The sequence below is a fragment of the Pristiophorus japonicus genome, chromosome 1, assembly GCF_044704955.1.
Source record: "Pristiophorus japonicus isolate sPriJap1 chromosome 1, sPriJap1.hap1, whole genome shotgun sequence".
In the NCBI taxonomy this organism is placed as follows: domain Eukaryota; kingdom Metazoa; phylum Chordata; class Chondrichthyes; family Pristiophoridae; genus Pristiophorus; species Pristiophorus japonicus.
The window spans coordinates 203959789-203978365 of record NC_091977.1 but is presented as its reverse complement, the minus strand read 5'-3'; the positions used below and the strand labels follow the sequence as shown (position 1 = coordinate 203978365).

The window sequence follows — 18577 nt, the reverse complement described above, 5'->3', positions numbered from 1 at the left end:
AAGTGGAGAAAGAGCATCCGGGAGGGCGCTGAGCACCTCGAGTCTCGTCGCCGAGAGCATGCAGAAACCAAGCGCAGGCAGCGGAAAGAGCGAGCAGCACACCAGATTCACCCACCCACCCTTTCCTTCAACCACTGTCTGTCCCACCTGTTACCGAGACTGTAATTCCCCTATTGGACTGTACAGCCGCCTGGGAACTCGCTTTTGGAGTGGAAGCAAGTCTTCCTCGATTTCGAGGGACTGGCGATGATGATGTCAGTGCGGGTGGGCGGGGCTGACCTGTGACCCGGGCGCGGAGAGGGGCGGGGCTGACCTGTGACCCGGGCTGGGTTGACATGTGCAGGAAGATGGCGGGCGGTGGGCAGGCGTTGCGCTGGGAGGGCTCCCGCTACCTGCGGATGAGGCTGGTGTTATCAGCGTTGAGTGGCCGGGCCGTACGGATCACGGGGATCCGGAGCCAGGAGCTGAACCCGGGCCTGCGGGGTGAGTGAGTGAGTGAGTGCGGGCCGGGGGAGGCGGACAGGCGAGGGCGGCGCTCCCTCCCTCCCCGAGCCCGCAGCCACACGCACTTAGTATTTAAAGTTTTCCGTTTTATTTATGTTTAAATTGCAGCGCCATTTGCCGAATGCGTTGACAGACACGTCGCCATCCTATGACCCGACTTTGCAATTAACTCTCTTATTGCATTATGCGCAATATTTAAACATTTATTTATAAATGCATCTTGTGTTGTGAGGAGGGTGTTTGCTGGCGGACTAACTCTTGACGGCCCATTGCAACCCGTCCGCTGATTCCTCGTGATCTCTGGTGGGGCGTGGTTTAAAAACAGCTCAGCTTTTTGCTTGCTGGAAAGACAAGTTTATAACTGAATTCAGCTCCCCTCTTGATCTGTTTAGTTTTAAACACTGGCAAATGTTTGTTGTCGCCTTAAATCGGGTTGGGAAACGCACACTGGCAGCTGGTTCTGGCAGACAGTGTGTCTGCTGTTCCACTTCATTCTTGGCCATCTTGCGAATAGACTCTTGTTTTTTGCTGTTCTTGATGGAGGATACGTGTTCTTTTTGGTCATTTATTAACTTTTTTAATCTGGGCTATACTCCTGGTGCACTTTAGTTGCAGGCGGTTGCAACATTAATTTACTCGTGCTTCAGGCAGCTTTCTGACACGAGTTAAAACCGTAGGGACATTCCAATATATAAACATAGAAACATAGAAAATAGATGCAGGAGCAGGCCATTCAGCCCTTCTAGCCGACACCGCCATTCAGTGAGTTCATGGCTGAACATGAAACTTCAGTACCCCCTTCCAGCTTTCTCGCCATACCCCTTGATCCCCCGAGTAGTATCGAACTCCCTTTTGAATATATTTAGTGAACTGGCCCCAACCACTTTCTGTGGCAGAGAATTCCACAGGTTCACCATTCTCTGGGTGAAAAAGTCTCTCCTCATCTCGGTCCTAAATGGCTTACCCCTTATCCTTAAACTGTGACCCCTGGTTCTGGACTTCCCCAACATTGGGAACATTCTTCCTGCATCTAACCTGTCTAAACCCGTCAGAATCTTAAACGTTTCTATGAGTTCCCCTCTCATTCTTCTGAACTCCAGTGAATACAAGCCCAGTTGATCCAGTCTTTCTTGATAGGTCAGTCCCACCATCCCGGGAATCAGTTTGGTGAATCTTCGCTGCACTCCCTCAATAGCAAGAATGTCCTTCCTCAAGTTAGGAGACCAAAATTGTACACAATACTCCAGGTGTGGCCTCACCAAGGCCCTGTACAACTGTAGCAACACCTCACTGCCCCTGTACTCAAATCCCCTCGCTATGAAGGCCAACATGCCATTTGCTTTCTTAACCGCCTGCTGTACCTGCATGCCAACCTTCAATGACTGATGTACCATGACACCCAGGTCTTGTTGCACCTCCCCTTTTCCTAATCTGTCACCATTCAGATAATAGTCTGTCTCTCTGTTTTTACCACCAAAGTGGATAACCTCACATTTATCCACATTATACTTCATCTGCCATGCATTTGTCCACTCACCTAACCTATCCAAGTCACTCTGCAACCTCATAGCATCCTCCTCGCAGCTCACACTGCCACCCAACTTAGTGTCATCCGCAAATTTGGAGATACTGCATTTAATCCCCTCGTCTAAATCATTAATGTACAATGTAAACAGCTGGGGCCCCAGCACAGAACCTTGCGGTACCCCACTAGTCACTGCCTGCCATTCTGAAAAGTACCCATTTACTCCTACTCTTTGCTTCCTGTCTGACAACCAGTTCTCAATCCACGTCAGCACACTACCCCCAATCCCATGTGCTTTAACTTTGCACATTAATCTCTTGTGTGGGACCTTGTCGAAAGCCTTCTGAAAGTCCAAATACACCACATCAACTGGTTCTCCTTTGTCCACTTTACTGGAAACATCCTCAAAAAATTCCAAAAGATTTGTCAAGCATGATTTCCCCTTCACAAATCCATGCTGACTTGGACCTATCATGTCACCATTTTCCAAATGCGCTGCTATGACATCCTTAATAATTGATTCCATCATTTTACCCACTACTGAGGTCAGGCTGACCGGTCAATAATTCCCTGTTTTCTCTCTCCCTCCTTTTTTAAAAAGTGGGGTTACATTGGCTACCCTGCACTCGATAGGAACTGATCCAGAGTCAATGGAATGTTGGAAAATGACTGTCAATGCATCCGCTATTTCCAAGGCCACCTCCTTAAGTACTCTGGGATGCAGTCCATCAGGCCCTGGGGATTTATCGGCCTTCAATCCCATCAATTTCCCCAACACAATTTCCTGACTAATAAAGATTTCCCTCAGTTTCTCCTCCCTACTAGACCCTCTGACCTCTTTTATATCCGGAAGGTTGTTTGTGTCCTCCTTAGTGAATACTGAACCAAAGTACTTGTTCAATTGGTCTGCCATTTCTTTGTTCCCCGTTATGACTTCCCCTGATTCTGACTGCAGGGGACCTACGTTTGTCTTTACTAACCTTTTTCTCTTTACATATCTATAGAAACTCTTGCAATCCGCCTTAATGTTCCCTGCAAGCTTCTTCTCGTACTCCATTTTCCCTGCCCTAATCAAACCCTTTGTCCTCCTCTGCTGAGTTCTAAATTTCTCCCAGTCCCCAAGTTCGCTGCTATTTCTGGCCAATTTGTATGCCACTTCCTTGGCTTTAATACTATCCCTGATTTCCCTAGATAGCCACGGTTGAGCCACCTTCCCTTTTTTATTTTTACGCCAGACAGGAATGTACAATTGTTGTAATTCATCCATGCGGTCTCTAAATGTCTGCCATTCCCCATCCACAGTCAACCCCTTAAGTATCATTTGCCAATCTATGCCTCATACCTTCAAAGTTACCCTTCTTTAAGTTCTGGACCATGGTCTCTGAATTAACTATCATTCTCCATCCTAATGCAGAATTCCACCATATTATGGTCACTCTTCCCCAAGGGGCCTCGCACAATGAGATTGCTAATTAGTCCTCTCTCATTACACAACACCCAGTCTAAGATGGCCTCCCCCCTAGTTGGTTCCTCGACATATTGGTCTAGAAAACCATCCCTTATGCACTCCAGGAAATCCACCTCCACTGTATTGCTTCCAGTTTGGCTAGCCCAATCTATGTGCATATTAAAGTCACCCATTATAACTGCTGCACCTTTATTGCATGCACCCCTAATTTCCTGTTTGATGCCCTCCCCAACATCACTACTACTGTTTGGAGGTCTGTACACAACTCCCACTAACGTTTTTTGCCTTTTGGTGTTCTGCAGCTCTACCCATATAGATTCCACATCATCCAAGCTAATGTCTTTCCTAACTATTGCATTAATCTCTTTAACCAGCAATGCTACCCCACCTCCTTTTCCTTTTATTCTATCCTTCCTGAATGTTGAATACCCCTGAATGTTGAATACCCCTGGATGTTGAGTTCCCAGCCCTGATCATCCTGGAGCCACGTCTCCGTAATCCCAATCACATCATATTTGTTAACATGTATTTGCACAGTTAATTCATCCACCTTATTGCGGATACTCCTTGCATTAAGACACAAAGCCTTCAGGCTTGTTTTTTTTAACACCCTTTGTCCTTTTAGAATTCTGCCGCACAGTGGCCCTTCCTGTTCCCCGCCCCGGGCGCCTCCGCCCCCCCCCCCCCCCCCTTATCTCCCCTCCGTCTCCTGCCTCTGCCTCCCTTTTGTCTCCCTCTGTCTCCCTGCATTGGTTCCCATCCCCCTGCCATATTAGTTTAACTCCTTCCCGGTGGGGCCCGAGGACCTTGAAAGGACGATGTAATTAAAAACTTCGGTTCCCAGAAAGCGCCTTCGCTCCGGCACACATTTTAAGGCCAGCAGTGGCCCTGTCCTGGGTTAATGTTGGCGTTTCCGATGCTGAGACTGATGAGGTTTCTCGACTGGTAAGGTGCACCAGTCGGTCAATGCTCCTCCTGAAATCCTTTTTGTGGTGGGGAGGGAGAAAATATTGAACTAATGGGAATTTTTGATTGTGTTGCATTAAGCATTTCAGGAAAATCTTAACATTCACACTACAATTTGCTTAAATTATAGCGCACAGAAGGAGACCATTCGGCCCATCATGTCTGTTCTGACTTTGAAAGAGCTGTCCAATTTGGATTTGGCTTCCTGCACCTCCTTGATCTTTGCCCATGGCCTAGTATTTTTTCCTTTTCAAGCATTTATCTAATTCCTCTTAAATGTTTGTATTGAGTCTGCTTCCACCACCCTTTTAGACAGTGCATTCCAGGTCATCATAACTCACTGCGTCAAAAAAAAACTTCTCGTCTCTCCTCTGGTTCTTCTGCCAATTATCTTAAATTGGTAACTGACCCTCTGCCGGTAGAAACAGTTTCTCCTTATTTACTCAATCCTTCATTTTGAACACCTCTGTTAAATTTCCCCATAACCTTCCATGCTCTAAGAACAATCCCATCTACTCTAGTCTCTTCACGTAGCTGGTCCTTCATCCCTGTGCTTCTTGATAGACGATGGCACTCCCCTCTAAATATTAACATGCTTCCAGAGACTCGCGCCTGTAATTTCTGCAGGGATGGGGCTACCCTGATCGCCTGACATAATTTACGTGGTAACCCTGAGGAAATAGTCATTTACGCCATTTCTCAAAAACTTGTGCTGAAGTTACGGCTTGTATTTATGTAGGGTCTTTCAGAACCTCAGGATGTCCCAACACACTTTACAGCAAATTAAGTACTATTGAAGAGTTGTCAATATTATAATAGAGAACCTGCAGAATTTCAAACCTTCCCCCACCTGTCATAACTACTGGAAAATGGTGTCAATAAAAGTATTGATTGTGGTTCAGTGGGTAGTACTCTCGCCTCTGAGTCAGAAGGTTGTGGGTTCCAGTCTTACTCAAAAGACTTGAGCACATAATCTAGGCTACGCATCAGTGCACTGAGGGAGTGCTGCACTGTTGCTGCCATCTTTCAGTTGTTGCATTGAACCGAGCTCCCCTCTGACCTCGGGTGGACCTACAGTACTATTTCAAAGAAGAGCAGGAGATTTTTCCCTGGTGGGTCAATATTTATCCCTAAACCAACATCACTTTTTAAAAAAAAAAACAGATCATTGCTGATTGTGGGACCTTGCTGTGTGCAAAATTAATTGGCTGCCGCGTTTCCTAACGGCTCCACAATTGTGCTGAACACTTTGTTAATATATTACAGCAACAGAAATAATGTTTCAGTAATGTAACAAGTTAAGGCATCTGAGATCCTTGCCTATTGCCTGAAATTGTTTTATGGACCCTCATGATCCAGAGCCTCCTGTTTGAAATCCAATGGCTTAAGCCCCCACCCCAAGCAGTACAATTGGATTATACATTTTACCTTAAGGTTTGGGAAGTGTCTGGAGATGATATTTTGAGTTACATATTACTAGGGTGAAACACTCGTTATGGTGGTGGGGTAATTTATTGTGTGATGATTTAACAGTATCACGCAAAGCATTGGCACAACATTGAAACCTGTTGGTTTAAATGTAATTTATTCCTACAGCACATTGGTACCAAAATAAACTTCTTGATGACACTTGAGTTTCGAGTAACTTTTTTGAAGTCCACTTGACTTGTTGGTAGTCTGTGGTGGTTTTTAAAAATTCATTCATGGGATGTGGGCGTCGCTGGCATGGCCAGCATTTATTGCCCATCCCTAATTGCCCTTGAGAAGGTGGCAGTGAGCCACCTTGAACCGCTGCAGCACGTGAGCTGAAGGTACTCAAACAGTGCTGTTAGGGAGGGAGTTCCAGGATTTTGACCCAGCGACAATGAAGGAACAGCGATATATTTCCAAGTCAGGATGGTGTGTGGCTTTGAGGGGAACTTGCTGGTGGTGGTGTTCCCATGTGCCTGCTGCCCTTGTCCTTCTAGCTGGTTGAGGCTATAGGTTTAGAGGGGTGCTGCTGAAGAAGCCAAGGTCAGTTGCTGCAGTGCATCTTGTAGGTGGTGCACACTGCAGCCACGGTGTGCCTGTGGTGGAGGGAGTGAATGTTGAAGGTGGTGGATGTGGTGCCAATCAAGCAGGCTGTTTTGTCCTGGATGTTGAGCTTCTTGTGTTGTTGGAGCTGCACTCATCCAGGCAAGTGGAGAGTATTTCATCACACTCCTGCCTTGTAGATGGTGGAAAGGCTTTGGTGAGTGACTCATCGCAGAATACTGCTCTTGCAGCCACAGTGTGTGTGGCTGGTCCACTTAAGTCTCTGGTCAATGGTGCCACCCATGATATTGATGGTGGGGGATTCAGTGATTATAATCCTGTTGAATGTCAAAGGGACCTGGGTGTCATGTTACATCAGTCATTGAAAGTTGGCATGCAGGTACAGCAGGTGGTGAAAAAGGCAAATGGCATGTTGGCCTTCATAGTTAGGGGATTTGAGTATCGGAGCAGGGAGGTTTTAATGCAGTTGTACAGGGCCTTGGTGAAGACTCACCTGGAATATTGTGTTCAGTTTTGGTCTCCTAATCTGAGGAAAGACGTTCTTGCTATTGAGGCAGTGCAGCGAAGCTTCACCAGACTGCTTCCCAGGATGGCGGGAGTGACATATGAGGAGAAACTGGATCGACTGGGCCTGTATTCACTGGAGTTTAGAAGAATGAGAGGGGATCTCATAGAAACATATAAAACTGACGGGACTGACTGGACAGGTTGGATGCAGGAAGAATGTTCGTGATGTTGGGGAAGTCCAGAACCAGGGGTCACAGTCTGAGGATAAGGGGTAAGCCATTTAGGACCGAGATGAGGAGAAACTTCTTCACTCAGAGTTGTTAGCCTGTAGAATTCCCTACCACAGAGAGTTGTTGATGCCAGTTTGTTAGATATATTCAAGAGGGAGTTAGATATGGCCCTGATGGCTAAAGGGATCAAAGGGTATGGAGGGAAAGGAGTACTGAGGTGAATGATCAGCCATGATCTTATTGAATGGTGGTGCAGGCTCAAAGGGCCGAATAGCCTACTCCTGCACCTATTTTCTATGTTTCTAGTCTCTTTTGGGGATGGTCATTGCCTGGCACTTGTGTTGCAAGCATGTTACTTGCCACTTATCAGTTCAAGCCTGAATGTTGTCCAAGTCTTGTTGCATGCTGGCATGGACTGGTTCATTATCTGAGGAGTTGCGAATGTAACTGAATCCTGTGCAATCATTAGTGAACATCCCCACTTCTGACTTTATGATGGAGGGAAGGTCATTGAAGCAACTGAAGATGGTTGGGCCTAGGATACTGCACTGAGGAACTCCTGAAGCGATGTCCTGGGATTGAGATGATTGACCTCGAACAACCATGGTCTGAGAGAGAACCTTCTGTACTTGTCACAACATTACAACCAGAATCTAATGCTTGGTTTACACTGGGGCATTGGAAATCTTGGCACTGGACTAGTATGAAAATGTACAGTACAAAGCGCCTGACACTGGTTGGTGTTGGGGAACTTTTGAGGAATTGTGTGTTCTATCTTTGTTGGGTGCTAGTATAAAGAATGGTGCAAAGTCTGTTTATAAAAAAAAATAGAAACAAGGTGACCTGTATTTGACATTTTACTGATCAAAGAAGTTGGTTGACTGTGTGCTCTCTTGGTCAGTCAAAATCTCACTGGCAACCTGAAGCCGGCAAACAACACTTTGTGCAAGAGTTTAAATATGCATGTCTTGCACTGTGTGCATTGGGAGCAGGCCATGTAAGCACAGCTCCCAGCTTACACTGCTACAGGAACGCTAATGGGTGCTGTGTAAAGAGCAGCATCAATGTGTTACAAACAACTTTGGCAAAGATGGACTAAAAAATAAATTATCGACTTGTGTTTTACTGTATCTGTGACTTCCTTTCCTTACATTTGCAGATTTTGAAGCGAGCTTCATTCGGTTGATGGACAAAGTAACAAATGGCTCCCGGATTGAAATAAATGAAACTGGTGAGTTCTTTATAAATAAGTAGTAATGGTCTTCAGCTTGAGCTGCCCCGAGCAGGATGGGGTTCATGCCAGCGTGTGGGAGATTTTACACTGAAATCGGGTCAGGTATCTTTAGAAAGGAAAAAAAAGTTACTCACGAGTATTTTTAATATGTCATCTATTAAATCCTAAAAGTTCTTTAACTTTGCATTAAACTTTGTTAGTATGTGAAATAATGTTACATATCTCTGCTATTTTTAGCCAGTGTATCTATCCTGAGTAAGTGGCAGTGTACAAGTACAGGTGGATTGTCCAAATGAATAATTTCAAGGTTCTTGTGCATTCATTTAATGACCGAATGGAACTTTGTTACTTGTAAAAGTACTGTTTTTCAATACAGGCCATTCGTGAGCTTTGACTTTGCTCTTTCACATTCTTCCTTTCTTTCTTCCCTCCTGTCAGCCTTGGCTCAGTGGTAGAACTCTCCCCTCTGAGCCAGAGCTCATAGGTTTAAGACCATTCTAGGGACTTGAGCACATAAGCTTGGTTGACATTTCAGTCCAGTACCAAGGAGTGCCAGCTTTTGGACAAGATGTTAAACTGAAGCCCCACCTGCTTGCTATGTATGCATAAAAGATCCCACTGCTCTATTCAAAGATCAGTGAAGTTCTCCTGATGTGCTAGCCAATATTTATTTCAACTAACGCAAGCAAAAAGAGATTAACTAGTCATTCATGTCATTGCTGTTTGTGGGACCATGCTGTGTGCAAATTGGCAGCCACATTTGCCTACAATACTATAGTGACTGCACTTAAAAAGTAATCCATTGATTGTGAAGTGTTTTGAACTTTGTAAGTCAAAGACATTATATAAATGAAAGTTCTTTCTTGCTCTCTTTCTCTTGCTTTGGCGTCCACTCACTGCCCACAGCCCATTTAAGGAGAGAATGTATGGGTCAGAATTTGCTGTCAAAATAACGGTGAAGCTAATTACGTCACCATTATTCATATGCAAATTGCACAGCAGCTTCAAGTGAGGGGAAGATAAGTGGTTCAATGCGAATATCCAAAAGTTGCTGTCTGAGTTGCATGCTCTACTGTTGGGTTTGTGGAAACATTTTGCTGGCTGCCTCATCATTGAAATGCATTGAACCTCTCTGGCACTGTAAATTAACTATTACAATCGTAGAATCTCATTCCTTCAGGTTTTGAATTTTTCAGGAGATTTAAAAAATGTCAAGTTTAAATGTGATTTATTTTTCTTTTTTCTCACTTAAACCAATCTTTCTTTCCCTCTCTTTTTCTCTCGTACTTGATTTGACATTAAATTCACCCATTCATGTTAATTTACACTTCCTTCTCAGTCATTGCTGTGTTTATTTCCCAATCCTTAAATCTCATTGATTATGGAGATAACCCGTTGGTTGCCCTGTTCACTCAGGTCCCACATGCCTTGCTTCCCTTGCAGTGATATCAGCTTGCACTTTCAGCAACTTTGTGGACATAACATTTTTGAGCTGAAGGTTGCAGGGTCAAGTCTAACTAATGGCAGACATTGTTAGGCCTGCTGCAGTGAAATCTGACCCCGTGACTTTAAAATGGGGCCTAAATTATGTTTTTACAGATTGGTGTATTGCCCTCTTTTTTTCTCACATCCATTTCACCCAATGAGTACCCTTGGCCTTCACTACCTGTGTGTAATGCCAGGGAGAGATTGACGAGTTCTATAAACATTTCAGTATAATTATGTTGCCTGCAGCAATATTCAGTGGCAATTACAATACGAGACACAGCAAAAAACTTAGCACCAAGCAACTTGTATCAAAAATCTACTGCTGTAGTAATTTTGAAATGTTTGGTATTTAACTGGTTAACTTTGTAAAGCCATGGGGTAATGCCCACAATCTGTGGACTATGTATTTGACAAGACTTCTGCAACTTTTCCGCTGTTAAAATTACTGAGGGACTGGATGGCAAGTGCTCTTTTTCCTTGGTTTGAATCTGGCTCAGATACAGAACATAAAAATATAAGAAGCAGGAAAAGGAATTTACCTAAATGTCTGTCCCTTTTTCAGAGCTTAAGCCGACTGACCCTTTTCGTGCCTTAACCTTCAATCCCTTACCTCTTAGACTTGCAGTAAATTGATTCTTACACATTTATTCTATCCACTTCAGCAACTTTCCTTGGTAACCTACTCCAGAACATAAGAATTAGGAACAGGAGTAGGCCATCTAGCCCCTCGAGCCTGCTCCGCCACTCAAAAAGATCATGGCTGATCTGGCCGTGGACTCAGCTCCACTTACCCACCCGCTCCCCATAACCCTTAATTCCTTTATTGGTTAAAAATCTATCTATCTGTGATTTGAATACATTCAATGAGCTAGCCTCAACTGCTTCCCTGGGCAGAGAATTCCAGAGATTCACAATCCTCTGGGAGAAGAAATTCCTTCTCAACTCGGTTTTAAATTGGCTCCCCCTTATTTTGAGGCTGTGCCCCCTAGTTCTCGTCTCCCCGACCAGTGGAAACAACCTCTCTGCCCCTATCTTGTCTATCCCTTTCATTATTTTAAATGTTTCTATAAGATGACCCGTCATCCTTCTGAACCCCAACGAGTAAAGACCCAGTCTACTCAATCTATCATCATAAGGTAACCCCCTCATCTCCGGAATCAGCCTAGTGAAACGTCTCTGTACCCCCTCGAACGCTAGTATATCCTTAAGTAAGGTGACCAAAACTGCACGCAGTACTCCAGGTGCGGCCTCACCAATTTGCAGTAGGACCTCCCTGCTTTTGTACTCCATCCCTCTCGCAATGAAGGCCAACATTCCATTTGCCTTCCTGATTACCTGCTGCACCTGCAAACTAACTTTTTGGGATTCATGCACAAGGACCCCCATGATCCTTTTGATGAAAATGTTCCACCTGTTTTCCCTTCTTACTCCGAGCATTCAAAGTGTCAGCTTGGCTCAGTTAGTGGTGTGTTCATCCTTGAGGCAGAGATTATGGGTTCAGGCCTAGAACATGTTATCTAAGGTGATACTTCAGTGCAGAACTCAGGATAAAACATTAAATTGAGGCCCCTTCTGCCTATTCAGTGGTTTGGGTGGATGTTAAAGATTGGGCGAGAGGACTTTAGCTGATAACTACGTTATCAAAAACAGATTAATTTCAGTGCAGTTTTTGGGATCTTGCTTACATAATGACCACTGCACTTAAACATCCAATGAATTGCAGTACCTTGAGAAATGCAATAAGATGTTATATAAATGCATGTCTTTCTTTTCCTAGTTTTTACCCTATTAAGTATACATAGCAAGCTTTCATTTTTGACAGTTCACTTCGTGATCTTGAAAACTTCACTTAGGTTCCTGGAAGCTCTCCTAAAGAAAAGTTCTCCTCTGTACCAGGGCAATATCTGATCATTCTTCCAAAATGACATACCCTGGATGGGATCTGACCAACAAGTTGGGCACATGCGATGCATGTCTCTCATTGTAAGCAGGGTTAAGGACATCTCTGGGCTGGAGAGGAATTTTGAGTGGGAGGGGCAAGGTCCAGTTATTGTGGTCCACGTAGGTACCAACGAAATAGGTAGGACAAAGAAAGAAGTTCTGCTGAGGGAATATGAGCAGCTATGGGCTAAATTAAAAAGCAGAACCACAAAGGTAATAATCTCTGGATTATTACCAGAGCCACAAGCAAATTTGCATAGGGTAAATAAGATCAGAGAGATGAATGCATGGCTCCAAGATTGGTGTAGGAGAAATGGGTTTCAATTCATGGGGCGCTGGCACTAGTACTGGAATAGGTGGGAGCTGTTCCATCGGGACGGACTTCACTTGAACCAGACTGGGACCAATGTCCTGGTGAATCAAATAACTAGGGCTGATAAGACTTTACACTAAATAGTGTGGTTGAGGGATCCGGTGAGCGGAAATTTAAAAAGTCAGAGAAAGGAAAAGGCAGGGTAGGGATCGGGGTAATGATAACCAGAGTGTGACAGGAAGGGACAGAGCGTATACACGAGTGCATCAGAAAGTGGTATCAGAGTAGGGAAAACTGGTAAAAAGACAATTAAAAGCTCTTCATCTGATTGCACGCAGCATTCGTAACAAGATAGATGAGTTGACAGCACAAGTAGAAGTACATGGGTATGATCTAATGGTCATTACAGCGACGTAGTTTCAAGGTGACCAAGGCTGGGAACGGAATATACAGTAGAATTTGCCATTTCGAAGGATAGGCAGAAAGGAAAATGAGGTGGGGTAGCTCTTAATAAAAGATGCAGTGCAGCAGTGAGAAATTATACTGGCTTAGAAGATCAAGATGAATAATCAGTTTGGATGGAGATAAGAAATAATAAGGGAAAGAAGTCACCGGTGGAAGTGGTCTACAGGCCCTCTAACAGTAACCACACTGTAGGACAGAGTATAAATCAAGAAATAATGGAGACTTGTAAGAAAGGTACGGCAATAATCATGAGCAATTTTAATCTCTCATTGATTAGACAAATCAAATTGGCAAAGGTAGCCTTGAGGAAGAGTTTATAGAGTGTATGGGGGATGGTTTCTTGGAACAATACGTTGTGGAACCAAGCAGGGAGCAGATTATTTTAGATCTATAATGTCTAATGAGTCTGGATTAATTAATGATCTCGCAGTGAAGGGTCCTCTTGGGAAGTGTGATCATTACATGGTAGAATTTCAAATTCAGTTTGAGGGTGAGGAAGCTAGGTCTGAAACTAGTGTCCTGAACTTAAATAAAGGCAATTACAAAGGTATGAAGGCAGAGTTGTTAAAGTGGACTGGGAAAATATATTAAAAGGCAAGCCTGTAGAAAAGCAGTAGCAAACATTTAAGGAAATATTTCATAACTCTTGGCCAAGATATATTCCAGCAAGAAAGCAAGACTCTGAGAAGGATGAACCATCCATGGCTAACTTAAGGAAGTAAAGGATGGAATCAAATTGAAAACAAAGGCATACAATGTTGCGAAGAATAGAGGAAGGCCAGAAAATTGGGACATTTTTAGAAACAAGCAAAAGACAACTAAAAAAAGTGATATGCAGAAGATAGCTTATGAAACTAGCAAGAAATATAAAAACAAGACAGTAAGAGCTTCTACAGAAAAGGAAGCAAGTAGCTAAAGTAAACGTTGGTCCCTTCGAGGATGAGACTGGGGAATTAATAATGGGAAACGGGGAAATGGTAGAGACTTTGAACAAATATCATGGTAGAAGCCACTAAAAGCATCCGAATAATTGATAATAAAGGGGCTATTGGAGGGGCAGCGAAACTTAAAACAATCATTATCACTAAAGAAAAAGTACTCGGTAAAATAATGGGACTAACGATGGACAAGTCCCCTGGACCCGATGTCTTGCATCCTAGAGTCTTAAAAGAAGTGGCTGCAGAGATAGTGGGTGCATTGGTTGTAATCTACCAAAACTCCCTGGGTTCTGGAGAGGTCCCAGTGGATTGGAAAACTGCAAATGTAACACCCCTATTTAAGAAAGAAGGGAGACAGAAAGCAGGAATCTATAGACCAGTTAGCCTAACATCTGTCATTGGGAAAATGCTGGAGTCCATTATTCAGGAAGTAGTAACAGGACATTTAGAAAATCATAATGCAGTCAAGCAGAGTCAGCATGGTTTTATGAAAGGGACATCATGTTTGACAAATTTGATGGAATACTTTGAGGATGGAACGAGCAGGGTGGAAAGAGGGAAACCAATAGATGTGTTTTTGGATTTCCAGAAGGGATTTGATAAGTTGCCACATAAAAGGTTACTGCACAAGATCAGAGCTCACGGGGTTGGGGTTAATATATTAGCATGGACAGAGAATTGGCTGACTAACAGAAAAGAGAGAGTCGGAATAAATGGGTCATTTTTAGGTGGGCAAACTGTAACTGGGATGCCACAGGGATCGGTGCTGGGGCCTCAACTATTTACAATCTAAATTAATGTCTTGGATGTAGCCAAGTTTTCTGTTACAAAGATAGGTGGGAAAACAACTTGTAAGGAGGACGCAAAGAATCTGCAAAGGGATATAGACAGGCTAATTGTGCAAAAATTTGGCAGATGGGGTACAATGTGGGAAAATGTGAGGTTATCCATTTTGGTAGGAAAAATAAAAAAGCAAATTATTATTTAAATGGGGAGCAATTACAAAATGCTGTGGTACAGAGGGATCTGGGGGTCTTTGTACATGAAATACAAAAAATTAGCATGCAAGTATAGCAAGTAATTAGGAAGGCAAATGGAATGTTGGCCTTTTTATTGCAAGAAGGATGGTATAAAAGTAAAGAAGTCCTGCTACAACGGTACAGGGCGTTGGTGGGACCATACCTGGAGTACTGCATACAATTTTGATCTCTTTATTTAAGGACATGAGGTTGATTCCTGAGATGAAGGGGTTATATGATGAAAGGTTGAGTAGGTTGTGCCTATACTCATTGGAGTTTAGAAGACTGAGGTGATCTTATTGAAAAGTATAAGATTCTGAGGGGGCTTGACAGGGTAGATGCAGAGAGGATGTTTCCTCTCGTGGGGGAATCTAGAACTAGGGGGCATTGTTTCAGAATAAGGTAACTTCGATGGTATGAGACGTGAATTGGCTAGGATAGACTGGTGAATGATACTTAAAGGGTTGACGGCGGATAGGCAATGGCAAACATTTAAAGATCACATGGATGAATTTCAACAATTGTACATCCCTGTCTGGCGTAAAAATAAAACTGGGAAGCTGGCTTAACCGTGGCTAACAAGGGAAATTAGGGATAGTGTTAAATCCAAGAAAGAGGCATATAAATTGGCCAGAAAAAGCAGCAAACCTGAGGACTGGGAGAAATTTAGAATTCAGCAGAGGAGGACAAAGGGTTTAATTAGGAGGGGGAAAATAGAGTGCGAGAGGAAGCTTGCTGGGAACATAAAAACTGACTGCAAAAGCTTCTATAGATATGTGAAGAGAAAAAAATTAGTGAAGACAAATGTAGGTCCCTTGCAGTCAGAATCAGGTGAATTTATAATGGGGAACAAAGAAATGGCAGACCAATTGAACAAATACTTTGGTTCTGTCTTCACTAAGGAAGATACAAATAACCTTCCGGAAATACTAGGGGTCCGAGGGTCTAGCAAGAAGGAGAAACTGCAGGAAATTGTGTTAGGGAAATTGATGGGATTCAAGGCTGATAAATCCCCAGGGCCTGATAGTCTGCATCCCAGAGTACTTAAGGAAGTGGCCCTAGAAATAGCAGATGCATTGGTGGTCATTTTCCAACATTCTATAGACTCTGGATCATTTTCTATGGATTGGAGGCTAGCTAATGTAACCCCACTTTTTAAAAAAAGGAGGGAGAGAGAAAAAAGCGAATTATCGACCAGTTAGCCTGACATAGGCAGTAGGAAAAATGTTGGAATCAATTATTAAAGATGTAATAGCAGCGCATTTGGAAAGCAGTGAGAGGATTGGTCCAAGTCGGCATGGATTTATGAAAGGGAAATCATGCTTGACAAATCTGGAATTTTTTGAGGATTTGACTAGTAGAGTGGACAAGGGCGAACCAGTGGATGTGATGTATTTGGACTTTCCAAAGGCTTTTGACAAGGTCCCACACAAGAGATTAGTGTGCAAAATTAAAGCACATGGTATTGGGGGTAATGTATTGACGTGGATAGAGAACTGGTTGGCCGACAAGAAGCAAAGAGTAGGAATAAACGGGTCCTTTTCAGAATGACAGGCAATGACTAGTGAGGTACTGCAAGGTTCAGTGCTGGGACCCCAGTTATTTACAATATATATTAATGATTTAGACGAAGGAATTGAATGTAATATCTCCAAGTTTGCAGATGACACTAAGCTGGGTGACAGTGTGAGCTGTAGGGTGACTTGGACAGGTTTTGGTGAGTGGACAAATGCATGGCAGATGCTGTATAATATAGATAAATGTGAGGTTATCCACTAGTGGCAAAAACAGGAAGGCAGAATATTATCTGAATGGTGACAGATCAGAAAAAGGGGAGGTGCAACGAAACCTGAGTGTCATGGTACATCAGTCATTGATTTTTACAGCAGGCGGTGAAGAAGGCAAATGGCATGTTGGCCTTCATAGTGAGAGGAATTGAGTATAGGAGCAGGACGATCTTACTGCATTTGTACAGGACCTTGGTAAGGCCACACCTTGAATATTGTGTACAGTTTTGGTCTCCTAATCTGAGGAAGGCCATTTTTGCTATTGGGAGTATGTAGTGAAGGTTCACCAGACTGATTCCCGGGATGACAGGACTGACATGAAGAAAGACTGGATCGACTAGGCTTATATTCATTGGAATTTAGAAGAATGAGAGGGGATCTCATAGAAACATATAAAATTCTGACGGGATTGGACAGGTTAGATGCAGGAAGAATGTTCCTGCTGTTGGGGAAGTCCAGAACCAGTGGTCACAGTCTAATGATAAGGGGTAAGCCATTTAGGACAGACATGAGGAGAAACGTCTTCACTCAGAGAATTGTGAACCTGTAGCATTCTCTACCACAGAAAGTTGTTGAGGCCAGTTCGTTAGATATATTCAAAAGCGAGTTAGATGTGACCCTTACGGCTAAAGGGATCAAGGGGTAATGAAAGAAAGCAGGAATGGGATACTGAAGTTGCATAATCAGCCATGATCATATTGAATGGTGGTACAGGCTCGAAGGGCCGAATGGCCTACTCCTACACAAATTTTCTATGTTTCTATAAGTGGTTGCCCATTTAAAACGGAAATGAGGAAGAATTTCTTCTGTGAAAGGGTCGTGAATCTTTGGACTTCTCTACCCCAGAGAGCTGTGGAGACTGGGTTATTGAATATATTTAAAATGGAGATAGACAGATTTGTGAACAATAATGGAGTAGAAGGTTATGGGGAAAGGGCAGGAAAGTGGAGTTGAGGCCAAGATCAGATCAGCCATGATATTGAATGGCTGAGCAGGCTACTCCTGCTCTTATCTCTTTTATGTTCTTATGAAAACTTGAGAGCTTTGCTCTGCATCACCCTTGTATATTCTACTTAACCTGGGAATATTGGCGACTGATGATGTGGACCACAAGTGGAGAAGAAAAGGCCCCATTCCCAAAAGTTAACATCCATCATTTCAATTGCACAAAAACATCAACTGGTTTTTGAATAAATTTAGAATGGATTTCCTGCCTGTTGCCTGGCTCTTTTTTTGAGTAGTAACAACTTATTTCTTGGAAGGAAGGCCATGCAGTTGTCTCTGTATCTGGTATTTGAGCCTGTGTTCTATAGTCCATTGTGTTGTCAAATCAATTGCACCAAGATATTCACCAGCATGGCCAGCTTGTTGTATGCTCTCTCTTCCCATTATTTTGCCTACCACCAAACTCCTAGGTCAGTGGATCAACTACAGCTGATGGTGTATAGTTGGTTGCAAGGCATGTGACCACTCAGTGACAGTGCCCTGATATCTTTGCTCTTTCCTCTTCACTCTGTCTTTCCTAGCCAAGTGCCTGATGCTTGTTTGATGCCTACCTCTGGTGGTATGGCTGAGTTTGGGAATTATGTGGTATGTAGATGGGAGACATGAATCTGTCTACTTAGATGTAACCATGTATAGGTGCTGCCAGATAATGGCCACTGCTAATTATTTTCTCATGTTTGAATTAAAGACATTTTGACGGATCGCTTTGTTTCCTTCAGGTACTACACTGTATTACCAACCAGGCCTTCTACATGGCGGAACAGTTGAACACGAGTGCCACCCCCAACGCTCCATTGGCTATTACCTAGAAGCCTTGCTCTGTCTAGCTCCTTTTATGAAGAAACCATTAAAAGCCATCCTGAGAGGTGTCACCAATGATCAAACGGATCCTTCTGTAAGATATAGTTATAATTTTTATAGACAAATTTGAGGTGCTTGTTCTGAGTACTTGACCCAATCTATTAGACCCATTAATAACCTACGTTGGGTATTTTTGAATTTTCAGACTGCGAATTTGGCTAATAATTAGTGTACATTTTTCATTCTTTCTCACTGGCAAGGCTGCCATTTATTGTCCATCACTGAGAAGGTGGTGGTGGACCACCTTGTATGAAACCACAACCAAAAGTTCACCAACTGAATGGCTTGCTAG

At 43.3% G+C, this 18577-nt stretch overlaps 1 protein-coding gene across 1 annotated transcript in view; it reads left to right on the top strand.

The window, feature by feature from the left end:
- Nucleotides 1-312: 312 nt before the first annotated feature.
- The window catches only part of rcl1 (RNA terminal phosphate cyclase-like 1), a 35346-nt gene continuing 17081 nt past the window's right edge, over nucleotides 313-18577 (top strand). Inside the window, exons 1-3 of the mRNA XM_070886245.1 lie at nucleotides 313-483; nucleotides 8394-8465; nucleotides 18144-18319. Coding sequence (XP_070742346.1) covers nucleotides 336-483; nucleotides 8394-8465; nucleotides 18144-18319 — 396 coding nt within the window. The 5' untranslated portion in view covers nucleotides 313-335. The remainder of the gene's footprint in view (nucleotides 484-8393; nucleotides 8466-18143; nucleotides 18320-18577) is intronic.